Source organism: Sprattus sprattus, assembly GCF_963457725.1.
Source record: "Sprattus sprattus genome assembly, chromosome: 8".
NCBI classification, from domain to species: Eukaryota; Metazoa; Chordata; class Actinopteri; order Clupeiformes; family Clupeidae; genus Sprattus; species Sprattus sprattus.
The window spans coordinates 15,238,606-15,262,606 of record NC_137927.1 but is presented as its reverse complement, the minus strand read 5'-3'; the positions used below and the strand labels follow the sequence as shown (position 1 = coordinate 15,262,606).

Below are 24,001 nucleotides of genomic sequence, written 5' to 3'. Positions count from 1 at the left end.
TGACACTTTATTTGGATAGCCCACCTATATAGACTTTACAGATGGTTTGTAAACATTTAAGTTCAGTCTTTCTATTTGTTCACTGAACATCACCTTAACCAAATCCAACCCCTCGACCTAACCTTAAACATAAACTGTAGTTAACAGAATTTCAACAGATAGTTTGTTAATGCTTAGGCTTTGACACTCGGAGCTCAGCACACATAGGCTACTCATAAAAGAGCATATCTGGACTATACTGAAAGACGCTTTGGACAAAAACATCTGTAGCGCCCCCTAGGGTACAGTGACTACGCCACCCCTTGAGTTATTGAGCAAGGGGAACTCGGTATCAATAAGCTGTACAGACACAGGTTCTTTCAAAGTATAAAAATACAGTTTTTTATTAATACAAAGTGGGTTGGTTGGTCAACAGAATCAAATACATAAACAAAGAAATAAAAGGGGAAAGGAGTCGCCAAGCCTGCAGCAATGGAGCCAGAGGAGCAAACAAAAGACTCATGGACGGGTAAGAGTCCCAATACAACACGTGTTCACTGTCAGAAGACACACTGCAAATATATATATCACTCTGATAAACTTGATATGAGGATTAAAGAATTCACTTCACCGCAACTTCACATGTCTATTCTACTCCTTGAGTGCAAAAAGGGGAACTAGGGAGATGCCTACTCAATAGGGCCCTATAAGTTCCCCTGGCTCCACCACCACTGAGGCTGGCTATCCGAGAGGGAGGGGGGTGGACAAAACAAAAGAATAAAGAAAATAAAGAAACCACTCTAGCCTGTGATGTGCAATTGATGCACTCTCACTACACTACAAGCTACAATCAACAGGCTAGAGGAAAACTATAACAAAGGACATAAACCACACAACAATCACACACATGTAGAGAACAGCAACCCTAGCAACGCTGTTTGATCACTGTCTGAAAACATAAACAGACAATTAACACAGGTAGTCACATTCCCTTGTCCATGATTGCCTCACCACACATTACAGGGTAAATACACAATATAACAATAACAGGCAATTAAAACAGGTAGTCACACTCCATTGTCCATATGATTCACTCACAACACATTACAGAGTAAATACACATTACGTCAATAAACCGCCATCAGGCTAACGGGGAAATAGCACCAATGCGCTCGTATCCATTGCACGTTCGTCAAGCCGACAAAGAGAAAGAACACTCAGACATACCTGCCGCTCCGGCTGTAAATACAAATCGCTGGTAGCGGATACACCACGCACCACACAAGCCACAATACCCAGTGGGTGCTGGTGGAGAATAAATACACATGTTTACAATACTTTAGTTAAAAAACAGTGTACTACAACAGTTACATTTAATTAGTCATTATCGTACCTTTGAACCGCAAACGGTCTCAAACCCAGGTACAGCCTGGTGCAGTCAGCTTCTGCTTTGAGTCACACACGCACTATTAAAACAAACATCGCTTAGCATGCTAACCGTCAGTGAAAATAAGAAACAAGAAAGCAGCCGCTTTGACATACCTCCGCACTTCAAGAGCGTGCCCACGCCTAGCTTCCTCACCCGTGTGCCAGCAACAGTAACAGACCTGTGTAAGGACCCCAGGTGCCTAAATATATACGCCTACCTCCCGTCAGGTAGGTGGCCAACTAGGTGCCCACTCCACCCCCCAATTAATGACGTGCTTGTACTGGGGAGAGCGAACAGAAGGGAGAGAGCGAGAGACAGAGAGAGAACCTAGGGGAACCTAGTCTTAACCTGGTGCACAGGCTACAATCCACCCCCTCCAAATGAATCGGCGACCCGACGATGGCAATTCACACCCCCCGGTCCGGGGCTCCGCCCTCTGCAAGTGACCCCTCTTCATTCCTGGTGGCAACGGATTGCGGGAGCCGGTAGGGGTTGGAGTGCTGACCTGCTGTCGACCTGGCTGAGCGCCGCAGGGTTTCAGCCTCTTCTCCAGGCATGGTTTCCACCTCAACGGAAGCATGGGGTTGGGGGAAATCCAGGACCTCCTGAGTCCCGCCTGGTTGTATAATGACCACATCTTCTTGCCTTCCATCATCGCAGAATTGGGAGTCAACAGGTCGGCCAGTGTGGTTTGTAGAAGGGGCAGCCGCCTCTGCCTCTGACCGCAACCCTTCTGGAATAGCCCTCAGCTCGGACCGGTGGACCTGCCGGGTTGGCCCTTCCCCATCTCTAGGGGCCACAGTGTACACTGTTCCAGTCCCAGAGGGCCGCCGACACACCTGAAACACAGCAGGGTTCCAGTGATCCTGGATTTTATTCCGACCAGGCACATGGTTACGTAGGTACACTAACCCCCCCTCTTCAAGACCGGAATCGTTCACCTGGGCATTGTGGTTTCGGTTACGCCGGTGTGCCAGCTCCTCTGATCTCTGCCGGACGTGCTCTCGGGTGATCCGCACACTCTGTTGATGTTCATGAATCCAGTCCTCTATGGTGCCCGCGTCCTGTCCTGCCACCCCAGCACCAAGGAGGAAGTCCACTGGTAATCTCGGATGGTGCCCAAACATGAGATAGTATGGGGTGTGGCCAGTAGTCTGGTGAGGTGTGGTGTTGTAGGCAAAGGTCAGCTGTGGCAAGTGTCGGGGCCAGTGCCGTTTCTCAGCTGGCGGTAGGGTGCGCAACAGGTCATGTAAGGTACGGTTAAATCGTTCACACTGTCCATTACCTTGTGGGTGGTAAGGTGTGGTTCTACTCTTCTGTACACCATACATCTGGCAGAGTTGTTGAATCAGCATGCTTTCAAAGTTCCGCCCCTGATCTGAATGGATACGGCCTGGGGGCCCAAACCGATGGAACCACTGCTGGACCAAGACTTTGGCCACTGTGGGGGCTCTTTGGTCTTTGGTGGGGAATGCTTGAGAGTATTTTGTAAAGATGTCAGTCAAGACCAAAACATTCTCCCGACCATCACTTGCAGTTTCCAACAAGGTGAAGTCAATCGCTAGAATCTCATTTGGCTGGGTCGCCTGCAACGTTCCCCAATATGCACGCACCTTTGGCTGGACAGCCTTCCCCAGTACACACCTTTGACACTGTTGGCACCACTGCTCAGCATCTTTGGTCATGCGTGGCCAGAAACATCGATCCCGTAACAGCTGGAGGGTCCTCTCAGTGCCCTGGTGCCCCTGGTGGTCATGGACACTACGGAGGACTTCTTCCTGCAAGCACTGGGGAAGGAGCAGCTGGAAAGTGTCTGGGCCTCCACCTGGGGCATGGACAAGGCGGTACAATACCCCCTCCTGAGTAACCAGACGGCTCCATTGCCGCAGCAGTGCCCTGCAAGGGCTGGACAATGACGTCCGCTCTTCAGCTCCTGGCAGTATGCCGGCTTGATGATATTTGCGCACAGGCCCGATGACTGGGTCAGCCTCTTGCAATAGGCGCAGGTCTTGAGGCCTACGGCCAGGCAGCGCCACCACTTCTCCACAATAACCCTCGGCGACGGGCGGCTGGCCCATATCGGCTAGAGCTCCCAGCAAGGGGACTTCTGTCCCAAACGCAAACCGGTCCAGGTACTGACGGGACAATGCATCCGCATTCTGGTTGCTCTTTCCCGGGCGGTACTTGATGGTGAAATTGAAGGATGCTAGTTGAGCGGCCCACCGCTGCTCAATTGCCCCCAGCTTGGCAGTCTGCAGATGGCTGAGAGGATTGTTATCGGTCAAGATAGTGAAATGATTCCCTAACAGGTATTCCCTGTACTTCTCAGTCACTGCCCATTTTAAGGCGAGAAGTTCGAGCTTCATGGAGCTATAATTCTCCATATTCCTCTCGGTAGGTTTCAGTCCACGGCTGGCAAAGGCGATAGGGCGAACTTTCCCGTCATGCTCTTGTGAGAGAATAGCCCCCAGGCCTCCATGGCTAGCGTCGGTTTCCAGAATGAAGGGTTTCTTGAAGTCGGCATAGGCCAAAACTGGGGCAGAGGTAAGTCTCTCCTTCAACGACTCAAATGCCTTTTCACAGGCCTCATCCCATGCTGTTGTTAGGGGAACTGGAGGGGTCTTCCCCTTTCTCCGTGGTCCAATGAGCTTCCCCACAAGATGATGTAGCGGGGCTGAGATCTTGGAGAAGCCTTCGACGAACCGCCGATAATAACTTGCAAAGCCAAGAAAGGACCTCAATTCAGCCAGGTGACCTGGGCGCTGCCACTCCTTAACTGCCTCAATCTTCGCAGGGTCGGTAGCTACCCCCTCTGACGAGACCACGTGGCCTAAGTAGCTCACCTGGTGTTTGAAGAACTCACACTTAGCCAACTTCACCTTGAGGTTCTGTTTCTTCAGTCGTGTGAACACTTCCCCCAGCCGCTCAAGGTGTTGTTCCACTGTCGACGAATATACAATCACATCATCTAGGTACAAAAGGACCGATTGGTTACGGCAATCTCCAAACATGCGCTCCATGAGGCGCTGAAACGTGCCGGGAGCATTGCACAGTCCGAATGGCATCCGGTTGAACTCAAAGAGGCCAAACGGTGTGCAAAAGGCAGTCTTCGACTTGTCTTTCTCGGCCATCGGGACTTGGTGATACCCACTCGCAAGATCGAGGGTGGAAAACCATCTTGCCCCGGACAGGGCATCTAAGGACTCTTCTATCCTGGGGAGGGGATAGGCATCACGCCGGGTCTTTGAGTTCAGCTGCCGATAGTCTACGCAGAGACGAAGGCTCCCATCTTTCTTGGTGACAAGAACGATTGGAGAAGAGTACGGGCTGCTGCTCTCTCTTATGACCTGACTATCTAAGAGCTGTTTGATATGGGCCTTCACCATGTCATACTGGGTGGGCGGGATTCGACGGTAAGGTTGACGGACAGGGGCATCATCAACTAATGGAATCTCATGAGTAATCAGAGACGTACATCCCAGATCTCCATCACCCTTGGAAAAGATATCGTCGTACTGAACAAAGAGGGCTTTGGCTTTGGAAGCTTGCTCAGGAGTCAGGCCCTCAAAGTCAGGGAAGGGAGATTCATGGACGCTGGAGCATGTGGTTGCCTCCTGAGTGGAGACGTAGGCGGAACACTCTTCCCATGAAGGCTTACCGTCAACAAGGTTGGTTCCAGCAGAGGTCGCCATCACTGCCTGCACAGTTCCAATGGTGCGTCGGGGGGAAAGCCACACGTCAGTAGACCCGACATTAACTACAGGAGCACACAACATGCCCCTTTTGGCAGTGACAAGGGTGGGGGACACCAAGAGACCTTCAGGCAGTTGCCCATCTTCATTACCTAATGGCTCAAACAAGAACTCCGCAGTATCTAACTGGGGGCATGTAACCGCAACCATAGTCAGGGCACCAGCCCCAAGGCAGACCGGAGACTTCCCCTGGACTTTGACCTTGAATGGCTTGGGGGCATTGAAGACGGCTTGGATCTTCTCACAATGTCGCAAAGCCCGTAGGGCTGCTGGGGCCGCCGACTTAACCGGAGGGGAGTGGAAGAGCTGTGCACCATGTTGCTCAAAGAGAACTCTATAGCACTCTGACAGTACGTTCATACCTAGTATACCAGGGGTAGCTACCTTGTGGTCATGAAGGGTCACATTGGGTGGGTCTCTGACAATCAATATTCCCCTCTCCGGAATACGCTGTCCCAAAACAAAAATATCCAGCTCGATATAACCAGTGTAAGGTATGTCTAGCCCATTAGCTGCCTTGAGGCCTAACCACTTGCAGTCTTTCTTCTGCAGATGACTGAAATATTTATTAAAAAAACTCTCAGTTACAGTAGTAACCATTGACCCAGTGTCAATTAGACAGGGGACCATCAACCCTCCAATGTCCACATGTAAAACAGGGCATTTTCCAACTAATTGTCTAAAAGACGGAGAACATGCAGAGCCAAAACCCTCCCCTCCCAGTGTGTGGCTCTGCACACTGGGAATTTCTAGTTTCCCGGCTGGCTACTTGAACTACGGGCAAAAGGCACTGACCGCTCGGTGGGATCTAGAAATGTGTGAGGGGCTGGTCTACGGTTGCTCGAAGGGGGAGCGGATTGACAGTACCGGGCTATATGTCCAGGTTGCTCGCATCGAATGCAGATGGGCTGACCGTCAGGGGTACGCTTAAAGCGTCCCTCCCGATATGGCTGCGGGGCGCGAGATCGACTGGTGGGCTGCCCTAGATGTTGGACCAGCATATCAAGTTGGGCTTGTTGTTTCAACACCAGTTCTTTTAACTCTGCCATCTCAGAGGGTTGCGCAGCGGTGGCTTCACACTGAGACATATAAAGCGCTTCACTTCTACGCCCTGGAGCACTTTGACTCCGTTCGCGACTTGTCTGTCCCTCCTCCACCCACCTAGTGGCTTCCCGTCTTACATCTAGCAGGGAAGAGGCCTCATTAGCCCGTACCATTCTTTTAAGTTCCCGTTTTAACATTGGGTCCCGAACATTTTCACAGAATTGGTCTCTAAGCAACATGTCTGCATTAGCAATAGAATCTTGTTTGGATTGTTTCACCTGTGCCATAAGGTTCATCAATGCATGTGAAAACTCAAACAATGACTCATGTTCTTTCTGCTTTCGGTCAAAGAAGCGCTGCTGCCAATAAACATATGATTTAGAACATCCATATACTTCTTTTAAGACGGAAATCATTTCTGTTGGGTTTTCTCTAACAGTAGCAGGTCTATATTTGATCTCGTTTCGGGCTTCGCCCTCTAAGTGATCATATAAAAACATTGCCTTTTCTAGATCGGACATGTACCTTGACCTAATACAGCCTTGCGTTTCTTCAGTCCACTCCTCAATGGAAAGGGTCCCAGTTGTTCGGGAGCCAGAGAACTTAGGGCACCGTCTCTCTCTGGGCAGATAGAGTGTCTGTTCTCTTCGCACTGGAAGGGGATCCCCCCCCCAGCATCGTCACCTTGTGCACCGGATAGTCTCTGGTTTTCAGCTTGTAGCTGGGCCACACGTTGCCGTAGCTGCTGCAGCTGCTGTGCCCCAGAGCCTCCATCGTTGTCCTCTTCGCCGCTCATGTTGCCAGTTGCTGTTCTCTACACACAAACACACACACACACACACACACTCACACGGTGCTGCTCACTGTGACCAACCAACAACACTTTAAAGATTAACAGCGATCCTGCCGGCTACGCCAAAATGTAGCGCCCCCTAGGGTACAGTGACTACGCCACCCCTTGAGTTATTGAGCAAGGGGAACTCGGTATCAATAAGCTGTACAGACACAGGTTCTTTCAAAGTATAAAAATACAGTTTTTTATTAATACAAAGTGGGTTGGTTGGTCAACAGAATCAAATACATAAACAAAGAAATAAAAGGGGAAAGGAGTCGCCAAGCCTGCAGCAATGGAGCCAGAGGAGCAAACAAAAGACTCATGGACGGGTAAGAGTCCCAATACAACACGTGTTCACTGTCAGAAGACACACTGCAAATATATATATCACTCTGATAAACTTGATATGAGGATTAAAGAATTCACTTCACCGCAACTTCACATGTCTATTCTACTCCTTGAGTGCAAAAAGGGGAACTAGGGAGATGCCTACTCAATAGGGCCCTATAAGTTCCCCTGGCTCCACCACCACTGAGGCTGGCTATCCGAGAGGGAGGGGGGTGGACAAAACAAAAGAATAAAGAAAATAAAGAAACCACTCTAGCCTGTGATGTGCAATTGATGCACTCTCACTACACTACAAGCTACAATCAACAGGCTAGAGGAAAACTATAACAAAGGACATAAACCACACAACAATCACACACATGTAGAGAACAGCAACCCTAGCAACGCTGTTTGATCACTGTCTGAAAACATAAACAGACAATTAACACAGGTAGTCACATTCCCTTGTCCATGATTGCCTCACCACACATTACAGGGTAAATACACAATATAACAATAACAGGCAATTAAAACAGGTAGTCACACTCCATTGTCCATATGATTCACTCACAACACATTACAGAGTAAATACACATTACGTCAATAAACCGCCATCAGGCTAACGGGGAAATAGCACCAATGCGCTCGTATCCATTGCACGTTCGTCAAGCCGACAAAGAGAAAGAACACTCAGACATACCTGCCGCTCCGGCTGTAAATACAAATCGCTGGTAGCGGATACACCACGCACCACACAAGCCACAATACCCAGTGGGTGCTGGTGGAGAATAAATACACATGTTTACAATACTTTAGTTAAAAAACAGTGTACTACAACAGTTACATTTAATTAGTCATTATCGTACCTTTGAACCGCAAACGGTCTCAAACCCAGGTACAGCCTGGTGCAGTCAGCTTCTGCTTTGAGTCACACACGCACTATTAAAACAAACATCGCTTAGCATGCTAACCGTCAGTGAAAATAAGAAACAAGAAAGCAGCCGCTTTGACATACCTCCGCACTTCAAGAGCGTGCCCACGCCTAGCTTCCTCACCCGTGTGCCAGCAACAGTAACAGACCTGTGTAAGGACCCCAGGTGCCTAAATATATACGCCTACCTCCCGTCAGGTAGGTGGCCAACTAGGTGCCCACTCCACCCCCCAATTAATGACGTGCTTGTACTGGGGAGAGCGAACAGAAGGGAGAGAGCGAGAGACAGAGAGAGAACCTAGGGGAACCTAGTCTTAACCTGGTGCACAGGCTACACATCTGCTAAATATAAATGAATGCCAGTGTTTAAATGTGGATGCTGTTGAAGCTAACCTCATGCCAAACACCAGAACTTTCATGCGTACCACTCTCTCACTTGCACCACACTCATTTGTATTCCCACTGACACGTGTTATCTATAAGCGTGTTACACGACTGGCGCGGAACATGTTTTTCTCATAAAAATTCTGATGGCACCCGTAGCTCTTCATTTGTGTCATAATTAGAGCAGGAGCTGCGAGCGACCGCTGAAATGGAGTTGTAGTGTGTGCTAATCGCAAGGATGTGCCACATGTGCCTGCTGCCTCCCCACATAGATAGATGTGTGAGGCAGGGACGTGAATCATTGCTCCTAGCAACGTCGTATATAGATGAATCCCAGCGCTGGGTTTTGAGACATTTTCACCCAGCTTTTTAAGCGTAATTCTGATGACGCTGTAGAGATCTCATAGAGCAAGGCCACTAAAAACGTACCTAGCCCGTAAATATTCATTTTGGGGATAATTATCTCATTGACACTTAAATGCACTAGTTTGGCAGCATAGCTATGTGGTTCAAATGGGAGGGCTGTGTAAATGGGCTGTTAAGCCAAACTACTTGAAACTCCTTGAATGGTTCATACAGTGAAAATGACACTTTATTTACCTTTTCTACTGACATTGCAAGCACCTTTGCACTAAAAAATGTATACATTAAAAAGTGCTGAGGTGATGCTTGAGACGTCACCCATCAATTTGAAATGTGCCAGGGAATTTGTTGTGTACACTTTCAGTTAACGTTTCTTATCACTGTTATCTCTGTGAAATGCAGTGTCTATCACAGTGTCTATCCTTGGATTCTAAATTGGCTAGTTCCCCCTCTCTCTGCCATCCCTTCCCCTGCAAGCCGTCCATCAATGTTCTTGAATCAATGATTTATAATGATGTTTTGTGAATTATTTTGTAGCCTTCAATAATAGACTGGCAGTACTATTACAAGCTCAGCTTTTTGTTATACTTCTCACCAAGTTGTACTTTTTAAACAATGTACCTGTACAACAGCGAGAGTGGATAATAGCAGTTGTAACCACATTTTTACAAATAATGTGTCACTTTGTAGATAAAATTGTCAATTGTTTGATCAGTGGATTTCATTTCATACACATCAAAACACTCAGAGACACTCACTTACACACGTACATCCTGAAGCCCAGAGGAAAAATGACATTTTCCCTTGGACTGAGATGAGATGGCGCGCACATTAGGATTCCCCAGAGAAACTCCTGATTTGCAGCCAACCTACAGCATGCACTCCCTCAGTCTGTTTGCACTTTGACTTAAAGACACAGGTTTTAAGACCCTGCAATGAATAATGCACTCCTCTGTCCCACCTGTTTAATTTATAAAGCCTGATGTGCCCATACATATGCTGGTCATGCTTCAAACTGCCTCTTAAAATACAGAGCACAATCGACCCACTGGCCTGAGGAGCAAAACATGTAAACGGCACACATGGTTTCACTGAGTTATAGCTCAGCATACAGAAATGTGTGATCATGCTGAACAGCATAGAATGGAGAATTGAGTGAATTATATGCTCAGTAACTAAGATGGAGGGAGCGAGAGGTAGAAAGAATGAGAAAGAGAGAGTAAGAGAGAGGCCAGTCAAAGTGCTTGGACTGAATATGATGAGAGATGATGTGATATTCTTTCTCTGAGGACGTTTGACTGTGATCGAGAGAGAAAGCATCTCCAAAGCTACTCCAGAAGTGGGCGAAATGCTGAGGACACAGTGAGCGGATACTTGTCTGGACTGAAACTCTCCAATCTGGTCTGCTTCCGTCATACCCCACATTTCATATGCCCATTCAGACCATTTTCACCAGTGTCTCATCAGTGTGCATGTAAACATTGTGGTTAAAGACGCTTCACCACCAAACAAGCAGGGACGTCCCTGGTATCTCTATCCCCAACTGTGGCATTATTATTTGTCTAAATTTCATTCCAATAAGCATCCTCACTGACCACTTTTTCATGGATTAACAGTCCTTGCAGCGGACAACCAATGAGGTTAGATTTGGACAAGTGAGACTAATACACTATATAAAAAATAGGCTACAAATGTGTATGATGGCATATTGATGATTCAATCACAAAGTTTGCAAAGTTTAATGCTGACTGTAGTGTTTCGGGATGTCTTCTTATGCACTTCCTTCACTCTCATATTGACCTCGTTCTACTTGTACGTGCTTTTTTCCACTCAAATCTGTTGATTAACCCAGTCTGTTTGATGAGTCAACGATGCAGAACATTAGATGATTAAATAATAAGCAAGGGATTTCGCTCCATGTTTGTTTACTTTGACCGCTCCTTCCAAATGTTTCCAGCTCCCACATCTGCACTGAGTGTTATGGAAAGATCTCCCCCTCAGAGGTTGTCCATGTGTACAGGATAGAGAGAGTAATTAAGGGTGACTGAAAAGCAGCCAACAGGCAGTCTAGACAGCTTCTGCAGCAGAATCGCTAAACTTTGCTTTGGTCAAGTTCATCACAGCGAGTTATGCAGCGGAGCTATGTGAAACGAATACTTCATGTTGGAGTTCACCTCCCAAAAGAACAGAAACAGTTCAACACACACACACACACACACACACACACACACACACACACACACACACACACATAACGGGTAATGGTAGTGGAGTTATAAGGAGGTAACAGAGGTCTCCCCTCAGCATAGAGAGGATGGGGCTTCTGGAAGTGGACTGCAAACATCCCGTGTGCAAGGGTCACGCGGCTAATGATCGCTAACAGTGATCTCAATGGGAGTAGAGTGGAGGCGTTAGAAAGTAATCAGGGACGAAGACGGATCTGTCAGGGAGAGGGAGGACGGGACGGAGGGGTGACGTGGTAGACCACACATGCAGAGAATCTCAATGCCTTTTAAAAGCCCTGGTCAGCACTGCAGGACTGAAGATGAATTAAAAGGAAAGGGCAAGGATAGGGGCTCAGATGAAATTCAAAAGGGACAAAATCAATGGGCTCTTAAGTGGGAGAAGTGGTGGGGGGGTGTGTTAGGGTCAGTGGCGGTAAGTGTGTGAGATGGTGTGTGATCCTCTGGGAGAGAGGAGAGGGAGTGTGTGTGTGTGTGTGTATGTGTGTGTGTGTGTGTGTGTGTGTGTGTGTGTGTGTGTGTGTGTGTGTGTGTGTGCGCGCGCGTGTGTGTGTGTGTGTGTCGTGGGAGAAGCAAAGAGGAGAGGGAGTGTGTGTGTGTGTGCTTGTGCGTGTGTGTGTGTGTGTGTATGTGTGTCGAGGGAGAAGCAAAGAGGAGAGGGGAGAGCAGAAACATGTCAAGAGATTGAGAGTATATGACAGAGTGAAAGACAGAGAGCGAGAGAGGTAAAGACAGAGCAAGAGAGAGAGAGACAGTGAAAGACAGAGAGAGAGTGAAAGACAGAGAGGGAAAGAGAAACAGGGAAAAAGAGAGAGAGAGAGCAGGATCTCACAGCAGTTAGGAATGCCATGAACAGATTTTTTTGCAAAGAAACACAGAATGACAAGTAAAAGCAGCATAGCAAAGAACAAACACTCACAGATAGCAACAACCATCATCTCTTCAAGAGGCAAGAGTGACAGGCATAGCGACTAAGAGCAACAGACAGAGAGAGTGAGAGGGAAAGAAAAGCGAGAGGAGGAGACTGAGGAGGCTAAGATAGGCAGGGAGGAGGGGGGGAGAGAGAGAGACTGTGAGGGAGTGAGTGAGTGTGTGAGTGTAGGAGAGTGCGAGGAGGGGAGAGTCAGAGGAGTCAGAGCTCTGTTACGGCAGTAACCGTGGACCTCAGCCTCTGTCCAAACATCTGTGACATCAGACTGAGTCACAGGGGTGGCCAGCATGTGATGCCAGACCTGCGGACCGCTTCGCTCCGCTGTCTCCAAACAGCCCAACACACACCACTCCTCAAGCTGGACCCACGGCAAACCACTGGATGCCGCCGACCCACCACACCACACCTGAGTGCATTCCGTGCATACGTCCAGTGACATGCAGGTGAGGGGTTAAGCCTATTTTTTCTTGTTTGAGTGACTGGCGATACTGGATGAATGGGAGTTGTGGCATTAGAAAGTGTCTATTGCCCTTCACCCACTTGCCTATTTGAGTTCTGTGCTGTCGTGGCTGAGGACTTAATAAATGCCACAGTGATGTGGATGTAATGGCTTTGAAGTGTGCTGTGCATTGTGTGGCACATGTCTGTCTGTGTTGTATGTGTGTGCTGTGTGTGACAGATGCAGCTGTACTTTCAAAATAGATTTCCTTGTTTTTTGCAAAACAATTACCATAGAACATGCACTTTCAGATGTGACTTACAAATGTTCTGGCTGTTTTGTTAAAGCTGTTCACGGACAACATGAACACTTCCATAGCAAGTAAACTGAATGCCTGTTGCATGCTTTCTCTGTCAGAACAGTAGCCAGAAAGAGGCATGTGGCTCTCTCTTTTCCTACCTTGCTATGCTGGATACCTAGAGCCGTCACTCCTGATCGCAAGTGTAGGTTTTGATGCCTGTGTTTACTGTGGAAAGACCAGTCACCACACTAACAGGATTATCAATCAGGTGCGGACAGGAACTTCCTGTGTGTAGACCCCCTGAGAAGATACATTACTAAATCAATGAGTGAGATAATTGTCTGTAATGAAGTAGATGATTGGAAGTTATCAAATAATGAAAGTAGTCTTTGAAGGGAAGTTTAGTAATCATTAGTACAAGAGCAGAAAGACTGACAGTTGATGAAGTAAGAACAACACGGATGGAGTGAGGAAGTGATGGGTGGAGAGATACAATGTGGAAAGAGAGGAACAGGTGCAAGCCGAGTGTGACGGAGAAAAGAAAAGGAGAGAGAGAACTTGTGATTTCTTTTCCTTTCAATCTTTATCATTGTTTTACTGTGACACTCTGCTTTGGGTAAGAGAGTGTCTGAGAGACAGAGGGAGAAAGATAACTAGTGACAGAGAGTGAGTGACTGAGACCAAAAGAGAGTGGGAGAGTGAGAGGGAAAGAGAGAGAGAGAGTGGGATAGAGCGAGAGAGAGAGGGGAGAGAGAGAGAGAGAGAGAGAGCACGCTCACGTGCAGGCAATGTTAGCACAGGCTCCCCAGGCTGTGGGGGACCCAGTGCTATGTGGCATGTCCATTATTCCAGCTGACCATTTGCTGTTGTGAAAAGCCTAGCAAGAGTCACGACCTAGCCCATGGCTCCTTCTCCCGCTCTCTCTCTTTCTCTCTCTGGCTCTCTCCCTTGCACACTCATGTCCTCCAGGGAGCAAGCCTGAAGCTCCCAGCTCCGCCAGTGAGTGAAATGAGTCAAGCGTTCAGGAGGTCCTCTCTTGGTTCATGTGTGGTTCGAGCATGCCGCCATGCTGCTTGTTGCTAGCAGGCTCTGGCTTTTTCAGGGTATTTCCGTCAATCAGCTTCCACTTGTGACAGGAAAGATTCTTAGATCATCTTCTCAGAATTCATTCGACTGAGCTGGGGCTTTCATCTTATTTTATCTAGCTTCAAGCACAGCATATACAGCAGATATTGGGAAACGCATCCGGCTTTTAAAAAGGATTTTTATCACCAATAAATAAATAAAGAAACAAACAAACAAACAACTAAATAAATAAATGGAACAATAAATGCAAATTCTAATATATGTGAGATGTGTACTCTAAGGTCTTATTACTTCATTATAATAGCATTTAAAGGCTCCAAGTGTGAACTGGTAGCTATGTACTATTTTTTTTCTTATGAGCAACTGGGACCTCTAATTGACATTGCATGCAAAAAGCATGATCATTAAGTCTGCAGTGTTTGCATCCCCATACATGCACACTGGCTCAGTCAACAAAAAGCTCTTAATCTTATCTTATTCAGCTACTGAGTCTCAATCTTTATGCAAAGCTGAATTATAATGAGGAAGATAATGCATCCTCTTGCCATGTTCTTTCAAGCCTAATTAGTGGAGTTTATATTTGTGCATGTAAAGTGGGAGTGAAAGAGGCTGAAAAGAGAAAGAAAGAGAGAGACCTTTGTGGTTCTTTCCTCTGGGAAACTCTTTGGAAAAAGAAACATCCCATGTGCAGGCCAAGCTAAGCAGGCAGTAGAGTCCCCAGGGTCCAATGTGTGTGTGTGACACACTGCTGCTTGCTTATTAAGGTGGGCCACCAAGAGAGATGACAGTTTAGGTGACAAGCAGGAGTTAATGAATAAGGCAAGGTTGCGCCCCCCCCCCCCCCCCTCACACACGCACACACACACACACACACACACACGCAAACACAAGCGCAAACACTCTAGACTCCAATTAGACCTGGTTCACACCGCTGCTTCATAACAAGCATGAAACTTACATTAGTTTACATTTTATGATCAAAGAAAATGTCAGATTTGTACTGTTTTTGTAAATATTTCTATTTTGTATTTTTACATATAAACCCCCAAAAGAAGACCCATATGACTTCCTTCTCCTAGCAAAACAAAGCCACAGGGCTCTTCTATTAGGAGGTTTACCACTTAACCAGATAGGTCACATTGTTGAGATACAAAGCCTTCCGATGAAAATTAGTCCAAGCTGTAACTACATTATCCATCTTTAATATGGCCTGATCTCTGGGTGCCAATACAAATTTGAAAAGTAAATAAATAACTTCACTGCTTGTTTAATTCCCCCCAGGTCACTTCCTACTGTCCAAATCTTCTGATATTTTAATCCCCTTTTAAAGCCTTTGTTTTTTCGGGTGGAGTTCCTGTTCCCTTTTCCCTCTCCCAAACACCCAGAAATGTGTCATAGCAGTCATTACAGCTAAATCCTGAGCTTTGGTTGTTCAGGTCTGTTGGTGTTCCTGCCAGTCACCCTTATTTTTTCTCGATATCTGCCTCCTTGGGTTTGTCCTTCTAGCATTCCAGTTGAGTGACTACTCTAGGAGACTGAGAGGTGGTGGAACGGTTTGTCAGCTGAAGGGGAAATTAAATACAGGTCTTGAGAAGACAGGACATTGGCATCACTCTTAACGCGAGCCGGAGAGGTTGAGAGGGTGGCAAATTAAATGGAGAATGTGAGACATAGAGAAACTTTGTATGCATGTGAAATCCCATAGTTCTTACGTTACCTCCATCCTACAACCGCTGGTACTGATTGCCTATTCTTTCCCAAGCCGATAAAACTCCACTGTTGTTTTTAGTGGAGGTAATTTTAAATGGGGTTCCCTGACCACTCACAGAAAGCTGTCTGTCTAAGCCACAATTAAGCCAAAATTCTCTTTCCTATTTGGTCGAAGGCTGTCATTTTCTTTATCTTCTATGAGTGGGTTATATTTACACCTTGTCTACCCCTCTCTCTCTCTCTCTCTCTCTCTTTCTCTCTCTGTCATTACAGGGCCATCATTTTGCTCTTCTTAAGATGATGTGGAGGAGGCTTACCTAGATACAACCCCTCCTCCTTCTAGAACCCAAACACACACACACACACCGCTGCTTGTCCTTCGGCCAGCAGTGTTCTCTGCCACGTGAGTGTGTGTGTGTGGGATGATGGCCCTCCTGGCCAACCTTAGCATCCCCTGGGGCATGAAGGCACTGCTGGGCGCTGCAGACAGCACCAACCTGACGGCACCCACGCCACCCGGGCTCGAGGACGGACAGTCACAGGCTCCACTCTGCACGGTCTGCTGCTGTGGGCTGCTCAACCGCACCCTGGCCGTGGTGTTCATGGTGAGCCTGGCGTTCGCCATCGTGGTGGGAAATGTGGTCACGCTCACCGTGTTCATGCAGACCAGGCAATCACGCACTCCACAGGGCTACCTTAAAGGTAAGGGCGCACCACACAGACTCAGACACAGGAGGCATGGCTAAGTCAAACCTGCGTGTAACAGCCATAAACCTGGCTATGCTTCTGTTCCTCTTTGTTTCGCAATACAATGCTAACATCTCTGGAATAACCAGTGGTCAAGATTTGCCAGTAGAGACAAAATAATCAACCTTATATTGTTTTATAGACAAGTGTCATGGTCATGTCAAAGGACTAATAATTGTGTGAAGAATGCTGGCATGGCTGGCCTTTGCTGAGCCATTTGAGTGCAATAGCCTGCTACCATTCATGAGCGTGCCATCAATGCTGATAGTGGCACAATTGAAATGATGGGACATATTTGAAATGATGGGAATGATGGCAAATTATGGCAAATTTGATGGGAATTTCTTAGAAATGCTCAAAAAGGAATAAGTCAACATGATCACTCCTTTTGTCAGTCTGCTGAATAGAATCGACATTTCCAATACACCAACAAATGACTTAACTTTCTGTACACAAAAAGGAAAAAAGAGATTGCATCTTGGCTTTGACAAGCTGTTATGTAACCCTGACCTCTGCCCCCATCCCCCCTCCCCTCTCTCTCTTTCCTTTCTTCCAACAGTGTCTCTGGCCATCGCTGACATGTTAGTTGGCGTCTTGGTTGTCCCCTTTTCTGTCTACACTGAGATCTCACTCATGGTGACCAGCACTCCTCCAGTGTGGTACCAGTCCTCAGCGGCACCCATGGAGGCGGCGGATCACAACCACGGCGGCAGCACCGGCAGCGGTGGCGGTAACCTGTCTGTGCCCTGGCAGCCGTGCATGCTGATCGGGCCCGTGTTCGCCGGCTGCACCTTCGTCTCCATCAGCACCATCTTCCTGATGACGGTGGAGCGCAGTGTGGCCATCCTGTGGCCGCTGCACAAGGACGCGCTGGTGACGCGCCGGCGCTCGATGCTGCTCATCCTGCTCTCCTGGGCGGGCAGCTTCCTGCTGGCCGTGGCGCCTCTGGTGCTGAGCCGCAGCTTTACGCTGGAGTACAGCCCGTGCAGCCGCATGTGCAACTACGCACCACTGTGGGATGTGCTGGGTCCGCAGCCGTCCGACGCCCATGTCATGCTCCTCTTCCCCGCCTTCGACTTTACACTGTTGGGGGGCACACTGGTCGTCAACATCGTCTCGTTCACCAGCATTCGTCGTTACTCCCGCAAGCGCAAGCTGCTGGCTGAGGGCAGCATGGGTGGGGAGAGCAGTGGGGGAGGAGGGGGAGGGGGTTGGTGCCAACACCGGCCATCCTTCTCCGACATCAAGGCGGCCAAGACCATCGGCATCCTGACGTTCGCGTTCACGGCCTCCTTCTCGCCCATCGCCGTGTTCGTGCTGGGCAACGTGGTGGGCTACGCGTGGTGCAACTTCTCCTTCTTTGCGTTCTGGATTCTGGCTGGCAACAGCTGCTGCAATGTTGTCATCTACAGTGTCAGGGACCAACGCTTCCGTAAGGGCGTCACCCTCCTCTTTCAGAGGGAACGCTCAATGCCCCAAGGGGAAAAAAACTGAAAGTGGTCAACCACTATTATACCCCTTCCCCACACTCTTCTCCTAAACAAGACCCCTCATAACAGGTTTCCTTCCTTTGAAAGTATGGAAGCTTGATAATTATTCCCACATCTGTAGGGCTTTAAATACTATTTCAACTTCAGGGACCATCAAAACTGAACTGTATGGATTGATTACACAGTTTTTATGTCGACAGTTTTCTCTTGATATTTGAGGCACAACAATGATGGACACTGAATCTGAAATTAAAGGGACAATCAAATGTGATGTCTTGCCAAGCACATTATAATAATATGAACATGGCTTATTTACCTTTCTTGAAATAATGATCATGTTAATTTAATATTGTGTTTTTACACTACCTGTGTATTTTTATACTATTATTTTTGCTATGATTGTCACTCTTACAGTGATTTGGTTATAAACACAAATAGAAATGAATGCACTATATGGATTTTTCAGCTTTTCATACAGACTCACTTGCAGTTATCATAGTTCAGAATGACGTTGCAACAGAGACAAGCTAAGATAATGCCTTATTGTTCAAATCTACATACATGCAGTACAGTATGTACGCCTTCAAGAGAAGAACCAACTTACTCACAATATCAAATACTGTTATTTCTACCGATCCTTTTGACTCATTCTGTGATATTGTCTGATTTAGTGGCCAAAAGCCTAGATTTCTTTATGTGTTATATGATGCAAAAATCTAAAATAGGTCATAACTATGGTTTTGTATATAGTTGTATTCTATAATAAAAAAAAAATATAAAAAAAATGTATTGGTTATACATATAAAAATATAAATAAGTTAGGTATCAATAAAAACTTTTCAGTTGAAACCTTTAATCAGATCTTTTCACAGCTGCAACCATGCACTATTTTCTAGACCATGCTAACTGTGATAACTGTAACTGTAAGAAAACAAGATTTTATCTCTAAAAGAATATCTAAGTCATGGTCAATGCTCTTAACTGTGCATACTATTTTATTGTAGTATTGCATTATTAATCAGATGATGATCTCAGATTTAAAAAAAATAAACACCTCAGAAAATCATTGCTCTCTCTGACGCGGTTCAGCCACCGACACTAACGCTGGCTGACAGCTCTGAATGTCTTTTAGAGCAGCCCAACTGAAAGTCTCCAGCTCAGCAGTCGCGTTTGCAACAGAAACATACCATTAAAATGCATTTCACCTTCCTCCCCATTTCACTGACTCTGTCTGACCACAAGCCTTCTCCCTCCTTATGTAAGACAGGGTGGGGGTTGAGAACTTGCTGATTTATAATTGTATTTTGATGATTCGAGAGATTCAAGCCCTCCCTCTCCACCTGAAAAACATGAATAATTAAAGAGTCAAAGCTGAAGTAGCAGCAACTTGGAACCAGCCATCACAGCGACATTGGTGAAGATGTTGCCTGATTAGAGGAAGAAAATGTTGGTTGCGTACTCTGGGAAATCCAAGTATAATGAAATGATGATGTTATATAAAAAGACTGAAAGAACACCTTTATTTACTGGCCAAAGGATTGATGTGACACGTGGGATTTGTTTTGTCTTGAATTTTTTCAGACATGAAATCATTCCACTTAGCTGCTGCAAACCATGTCTCAACTCTTGTTGTGAAGGTCCAGGAGGACCTGAGGACCCTGAAACATCAGAGGAATGTGGTGTGTGTGTGGGGGGGGGGGGGCTTCAATTTGAGTACCTTATGTATTATCCAAATGCTTAATATTATGAATTTGCCTTCAACAATCAACACCAATTTTACAATTTCATACTATATACTCCAATCTTACGGAATTCTATTTTCACTTACATATACAATAACTCGTTTGACAGGTGTGGGGCGCCGACCCTGTCTGGTTCATATCAGGGGTAGAAGAAGAAGGAAAAGCATTTTCCACCTCCAGGGCAGTCCACTTGAAATACAGGATCTTGCACATGGCCAGTCACATGTCACTGAACTCAGGAGCAAACAGTGACAAGCAAAGTGCTGGCTGATGGAAAAAAGAGTTAAAGGGTGAGAAAGAGAAAATAGGGGGAGTGAATGAGAGGAAGAGCACAACTGTGTTATCCTGTGGTCAGGCTTGATTAGCCTTTCCTCATGTCAATATAGTATAATGGAGGCTTTTAGATGACTTATTCTATTTTGAAAATTGATTGGACACCAAGATTGATGGGACCAGTGTCCTCACACAATACAGACTATTTGTGGTAATGTGTTAGACCTTTGACAATAATCTTTAATTTAATTTTCCTTTGCCCAAGAAATTGTACTGCTCATGAAAATGGATTTCTTTTTCAGACCAAAAGGGCAATGTATGCAGGGACACAATGAAACAATGAACTCCTCAATAACCTTAATATATTAATGTCAACATATCAATAATATTTGTTCATTTTACCTAGTATCCCACAATAGATTATAAGACTTTCACAACTGATTTTCTCATGATAATATCACCCACTGTCCAAAGAGTGTTTATCATGCCGCTCGTGTTTGCTGTGTGATCAGAGCGCCAACCTGGCAGGGACACGCTGGTGAGCAGCACTCACTCGGATGTTCCATTAGCACACACACTATACAGTTGGGCAATAATGGATGATTAGGGCCTCCTTCACCTTCCCTGGTTGTACCTGAGTGTCCTTCGAAGTGTTCATCTAAAGAGCTCCACATGCCGCCCCAAGCGAAGCGCTTATTAAAGGACTGAGCGCATCATTATTCTATTTGTAGGCGGCCAGCATGTATGAATCACTGGTCATCAGGTTCATGGAAGAGAACAACTAACCTTGACAAACATAAACAGCTATATGACTCCAAATTACCTCAAAACAATATGCTCCTCCTCACAAAGGATACGGTGTAGTAAGACAACAAATGTAGACAAAATAAAAGAACCAAATGAAATTCCACGTAAACATTCTACCAGTGTCTTTTGCGTACGTACTTAGAGTTTCTCGCTGATCAAGAATTTTAATCACATTGCTAAGCAACTAAATTAAAATGCTAAACATCATTAAAATATGCAAGATATGCATAATTGTGCAAAAGAGGTATTTGTTGAGGGTTCCAGCCCTGTGGAGGGTTTTGCTTTCCAGGCTGTGGCTAAACCAACATTTTAATTGAATTGTTCACTGTCCGTATGCATTTTGGTTTAATATGTGAAGTGAAAAGGAAAATGCTTTGCAAGCTTTGGACATGTTCCAGACAAACTTTCTGCTCAAGGTCTGAGGAGGGTTTGCTCACTACTGGGAGAGACGGCTTTGAGCAGAAACAACCCAATCAACTCAGCACAGATTTCAACACAGATTTTCAATTTCCAGCAACATTTGCAACCAAGAAATCCTCACATCCAACACAGCACCATATGCAAAGAACAGAACAGGTACTACAGGGGGTTATCAAAGAACAAATTGTGATGAAGTATGCTTGGGAACTCCTCTGATGGCTAACTTAATCATGAGTTTGGAATGAATCTAGTTAACTGAGATTAATTTACTTTGCATATGTGCATGTCTTTGATCCAAGAAAATGCTGGCAACGAAAATAGGAAGCTCTCAGAAGAGACGAATAGCATTGTCCCCATAAACTTTTTGTCAAATTCAGCGAATTGGCCATCATGGTCTCCTAGCTGTCTGTCTCAGTGAGAAAGAAAGATAGTGATAGTAGATAGACTGAGCCATAAACCAGCCAATCAAAACATGTGCCTCAGGAGCACAGAAGGAAGGGATATTTTGAGCACAAATATCAACAACCCTTCACTGATTCTGCATGTTTGAGGAGAATTATTTATTCAAGCCATTACATCTTTGGCATTCTCACTCTCTTGGTAAATAAAATTAAATAAATAAAACACGAAAGAACGAACTCGCATTCCTCTCAACCCTGGTGTGAGAAGAATAAAAATCAGTTCTTTGAAAACGAGGCCAGGGGCAAGGAGAGCGTCTAGGGCAGATAGCGAGCCTGCCTGTGTGATGAGTCAGAGCGGTGTATTTCTATTTATCTGTGTTTTTTTGGGGTGGGTAATTATTTTGGAAACCACTCAAGGGGAATTGTTATGTTTGCGGAACATCGCAGCGACAGCCACGTGTGGCTCTTCAATGCTTTTGTTTTATGGGGACAGAGAAAGAAATGGTTTGCTCCTAGCTGAGGACGATGAGTACTCCCGCTGTCTATTTCCGAAAGGAAGAGCATGCAAGACCATTGTGTGGTGAATAAAAAAAGTGCAGGGAAATTAGATTTTTGTGTCACCTTTGTCCAATCCAATGCAATGACAGAAAATATGTTAAAATGGGGAGACACACCCTTACATGCACTTCAGCCATCATAACTAGCTCCTTGGTAGCATGCAAGGAAATTGAGGGGTCAGTTGAGGGGTTATATCACACTGTAGTAGTAAACATTCTTTAAAAGTAAATAACATTACTTTGTATTTATGTGTATGCTGGTAGTGCCATCAACAATAAACCTTGCGTGAAGGCGCTTTACAGAATCCAAGGCCTTAAACCACTCCATACCCAAGAGCAGGCACATAGATGACAGTGGCACTGAACCAAACAAACAATAAAAAAAGGCAACATAGTAATGTCAACACAGCATTGTTTGGGATTTAGAAAATTACATCATAAATTGGGAAAAAACTGATATTCTTGTGTGGAGAAGGAAGGCGAATCAGCCTGGCAGGAGGGGACACTGTGGGATACGGCCCATGCCACCCACACCTGCCCCAGACAGAGACTGCCGGCACCATATCCACAGCTCTCATAAGAACCATCTGGGTGAAGGCCCCGGACAGGATACCTCTCACTCAAATAATTAAACCAATTTGTGATGGCTGTTACACGTTGGTGTTGGAGGGAAGTTTGTTTACTTTTTCAAAATGAAAATTATTATAGGAACTTGGATACACAGTAAATATGATGTGTCTAGTAGTATAATATTTACTTTGGTCACTTGAAGGGTCATGACGGTTTTCACTGTTAAACAAACTGTTTATATTTGACACATTTGACAACATGAAATCCCAATATTAAAACAATGCAAAATGAATGACCTGTTTGGATCTGCAGTCTATCCAAGCTTTCCCTGCCTTTCACACCTGCAGTGTTGCAGTGCTCTGGAGATGGACAGAGTGAGAAAACTACAGCAGCTAGATGGGCCTTTCTGTACTCAAACCCCACGTGGATAACCCACCAGGGTCAGCGCTGTCACTTCCCATCCACTCAGCGGGCTGTGGCAAATCCTGGACCCCCTCCAGGGTTGCCATGGGCACTGTGGATTATGTCATCCCATCTCTCCATCCCCGAGTCCCTGGTGTGCGACGCAGACCTCGGTCACGACGGAGCAAGTGGTGGTGGCTTGTGCCCGGGGAGAAGGTACATAGCCCCCTTAAATAGACCCAGGCGCCTGTTCTTTGTGCTGGGGCTGTCAGAGGCACGTTTGGAGAGAGCTCAGACCCTGATGCTGTGTGCGGCTGAAGCTCTAAGGTGGTGATGGAGGATAAAGACGTGTTGATTTGTTTGATGTGCGTGTGTGTGTGTGGTGGGAGGGGGGGGGGACATTGTAGTCTGACACCAGGTAGAACAGTGCCAGTGACTACACACACCCAGGCGCACACACACACGCCTGCAGGAGTTGTGTGACCCCTCCCTTTCACTGAGAAACAAAAAATAAAACAAATCCTTGGGTCTCACTCTGCAATTACAGAGCCAAAGCCAATATGCATTCGTGAATGGGCTTGATTTATTTAATGGAAACCATTTCGACACAGGTCATCACACCTCAATCAAGATCCAATTTACTTCTCTCTTGTCAGGATTTCAAAGAATAACTCCACAGCCAGTTTACTGGAAACATTAAATCATACAGACGTGGCCTTTGTACAGACAGGCATCTTCACCAGCTGTCTGAGAGCATTTCTTAGTAAACATCACAGATGGAGGATGAAAGAACATTGTGCTCTCTTGCCAGAGAGGACTGGAGTGGACACATAAACGT

General features: G+C 46.1%; 1 protein-coding gene across 1 annotated transcript; it reads left to right on the top strand.

Moving 5' to 3' along the window:
- Positions 1-16,179: 16,179 nt before the first annotated feature.
- LOC308369162 (trace amine-associated receptor 13c) lies at positions 16,180-17,995 on the top strand (the record flags this gene model as incomplete). Its single annotated transcript, XM_080843506.1, has 2 exons — positions 16,180-16,456; positions 17,061-17,995. The coding sequence occupies 2 exons, from the start codon at positions 16,180-16,182 to the stop codon at positions 17,993-17,995; spliced, it is 1,212 nt and encodes a 403-aa protein (XP_080699632.1).
- Positions 17,996-24,001: the final 6,006 nt, after the last annotated feature.